We start from the raw sequence: 2,831 nt of genomic DNA, 5'->3' as shown, positions 1-2,831 counted from the left end.
TCAGAAAAATAATAATAATAATACCCCTAATAATAATAATAATAATAAAAAACGGAACAGATACAATAGGGTTCCATGCTCCGATGGAGACATGGAAACGCTGCTGCTTTGCAGCTGCGTTACCCTGCTTCCTCGGGCTTGGACCCCTAATAATAATAATAATAATAAAAAACGGAACAGATACAATAGGGTTCCATGCTCCGATGGAGACATGGAAACGCTGCTGCTTTGCAGCTGCGTTACCCTGCTTCCTCGGGCTTGGACCCCTAATAAACATATAGAGGAGAAACTAAAGACAACAGCAAAGTGAGGAAATGTGCTCAGTTTGTGCTCCAGCAGTCTAAGTCTATAGCAGCAGAAATGAAGAATAATTCAAGATACAAACCATTAAATTCAGTTTCAATTTAGTGAAATTCATTTTCAAACCAGTGCATTCAATTTTAAATTTTGCACATTCAGATTCAATCTGAGCAATTCAAATTCAGTTCCTGCTTACAAGATTTATCCAATACATAACTGGTAAAGTTCTTACAGTTTTGGATCCAGATCTTTCTTTCTGATTATGGTCTCTTTTTTTTGTGTTTAAGGGAATATTCCAGTCGCTTCAGCAGCGAGGACACACTCCTATTCTGCATGAGGGTGATGGTTGGCGTCATCATTCTTTATGACCACGTCCACCCCAATGGTGCTTTTAACAAGTCCTCTAAAATAGATGTAAATAGATCATTTGCTCCTGAAATTCTACAAAGAAAACTCAGTTGTTCTGTGATCCAGATGTTTATTACTTCCACTCTCACTTGTTTGTTTCAGATGAAAGGCTGCATTAAAGTATTGAAGGACCAGCCAGCCGAAAAGGTTGAGGGCCTCTTGAATGCGCTCAAGTAAGCAAGTTTTTTCTTGCTTTTTGAAAATGACTCCTTAGCTTTTTTTTTTAAAGCCACCAGCCCTGTTTAGTCTACTTTAATCAAACCCTAGCTTGTTTGCCTAGAACAGGGGTCTCCAACCAGTAGCTCGTTAGCTCATTTAAAGTAGCTCTTCATTGCTTATGAAAAATTAGAACAGATCATCAATTTAATTTGTCACTGGCCAAACAAACTTTCATTTAACTCCAATCAGTCTATAAATGTCCCTTCCCCTTGGTTGTCAATCAAACAGTTTAGGGCTCAGTATGGTTGTTTTGCGTTCATTTTCGCACGCACCTTTCATAGCCCCTTAAGAGACACTGTGCAGAGTTCTTGGAAACCCCTCCTGTTGCGGTATGTCATTGCACGGGGTTTCTTCCCACGTGGTCTACATGTTGTTGTTTTTTTGTGTGTGCAAAACAAGCTTATTTCAGTGGTTTAAGTTTAAGTTCAAAATTAAATGTCGCAAAAAGTAGCTCTTGGACATTTTCGTTTTGTGAAAGTAGCTCTTAAGAAAAAAAAAGGTTGAAGACCCCAGGCCTAGAAAGACCAAAAAATAAAAAAAAAATAAAAAAGTAAACTGTGGTCCACCTAAAAATCTAAGTATCTGCTTAATTGAAGTGAACTTTGGTGCGGTTCAAAATATGTTAATGCCAAGCGGACCGGAGACTGCTCCAAAAGCAGGAAGTGGAATGCCCAAGGCATTCTGAATATTAATAGTAATAAAGTTACTCGTATACCTTGCTCAATGTCTGTATAAGGTGAACATCACTGCTYCAAAGTTGGATGCTCTCCTACTCAGTGCACACCGCCTCATACGAAGCTGTCTCAGCCACTTTATATGAAAAATAAAATTCTCTCTTGTTCTGCCTTATCTTCACTTATGTCGAAACCATTGTTGAAAAGTATTTGTTTTTTACATTTGCCAAAGACAAAAGAGAAATCCTTCAACTGCTAAAATCTGACGTCACTTCAGTGGTTCTTGGTGCAGTGCCCCCAAGAACCAGTGAGGAGGTGAACAGGTTGTTCACAGGTTTCAGTTTGCTTGACAAAGTACAAATAAATGTAATAAATGTTGCAATTTTGGTCCCCAATCAAACAGTCCAGAGGACTATCAGGTGTGAATACAACCTAAAATGATGACTTCTGCTGATGAGACTGATTTCAGTTCTGCTAAAGTCCACTTTGCTTCATTCACYTCTCCTCAGGTTCACCACAAAACACCTGAATGATGAATCCACTCCGAAGAATATCCGGACGATGCTCCAGTAACAAATTTTTCTTTATATATATATAAAACAGGTATGAAGAGGATCGTTGTGCTGACCTCAGATAAGATGGACATGTTTACATTATTTAAGAAGACTCAGTGGTAATACTTTTATGTATTTTGAAAGGCACTCCCTCCAAGTTACTCAGACCAGCAGAGGACATACTTTGTTCTTTGGAATAAAACATGTGTTGAGTTTTGCTGTCAGCACAGAGCCATCAGGCCTTACTGTTTGTAGAAAACTGAGTTTCATTAGAAGCAATTAGAAGTGAAGCAATACACCATCCAAATCTCCTCAAGTCAGACAATGAAATTTGTTTCAGGTTTAACTTTAAATGAATTTCCTCTGAGTTATTTTGATGTAAAAGAAATGTTTGTTTTTACACAGTTTTGAATCTTGACTGGTTGCTGTTTGTAATCCTTAAGAGAACAATCATACAAATGGAAGGTGATCCACACAGAATAGGATTTAATAGAACAATATGCAAAATAAAAATACAGGCATTTTGAAGTGGGGTTCTGTGGATAAGTTCTACAGAAATAATACTTTACCTTTTGTATAACACTCTTGTAAGAACCTTTGTTTAGAGAAATAAAAGTTGGACAAGCTAGCTAGTCTGAACACGGCTAATACCAAAGTGGATTGCGGCTGTCTTACA

At 37.8% G+C, this 2,831-nt stretch overlaps 1 protein-coding gene across 9 annotated transcripts in view; it reads left to right on the top strand.

Annotated features, from left to right (window-relative positions):
* fam49a (family with sequence similarity 49 member A) overlaps nucleotides 1-2,451 on the top strand; it is a 72,975-nt gene extending 70,524 nt beyond the window's left edge. For 8 of the 9 annotated variants that reach the window (XM_014002819.1, XM_014002824.1, XM_014002818.1 and 5 more), the window contains 3 exons: nucleotides 588-714; nucleotides 811-881; nucleotides 2,111-2,451. In XM_014002819.1, the coding sequence (XP_013858273.1) occupies nucleotides 588-714; nucleotides 811-881; nucleotides 2,111-2,174 (262 nt within the window). In that variant the 3' untranslated portion in view covers nucleotides 2,175-2,451. The remainder of the gene's footprint in view (nucleotides 1-587; nucleotides 715-810; nucleotides 882-2,110) is intronic. The other variant, XR_001309832.1, reaches the window with a different exon arrangement.
* The last annotated feature ends 380 nt before the right edge of the window (nucleotides 2,452-2,831 follow it).

The sequence above is a fragment of the Austrofundulus limnaeus genome, unplaced genomic scaffold (genome assembly GCF_001266775.1).
Source record: "Austrofundulus limnaeus strain Quisiro unplaced genomic scaffold, Austrofundulus_limnaeus-1.0 Scaffold15, whole genome shotgun sequence".
NCBI classification, from domain to species: Eukaryota; Metazoa; Chordata; class Actinopteri; order Cyprinodontiformes; family Rivulidae; genus Austrofundulus; species Austrofundulus limnaeus.
Note: the sequence above shows the minus strand (reverse complement) of the source record. Positions and strands in the feature narration are given on the sequence as shown.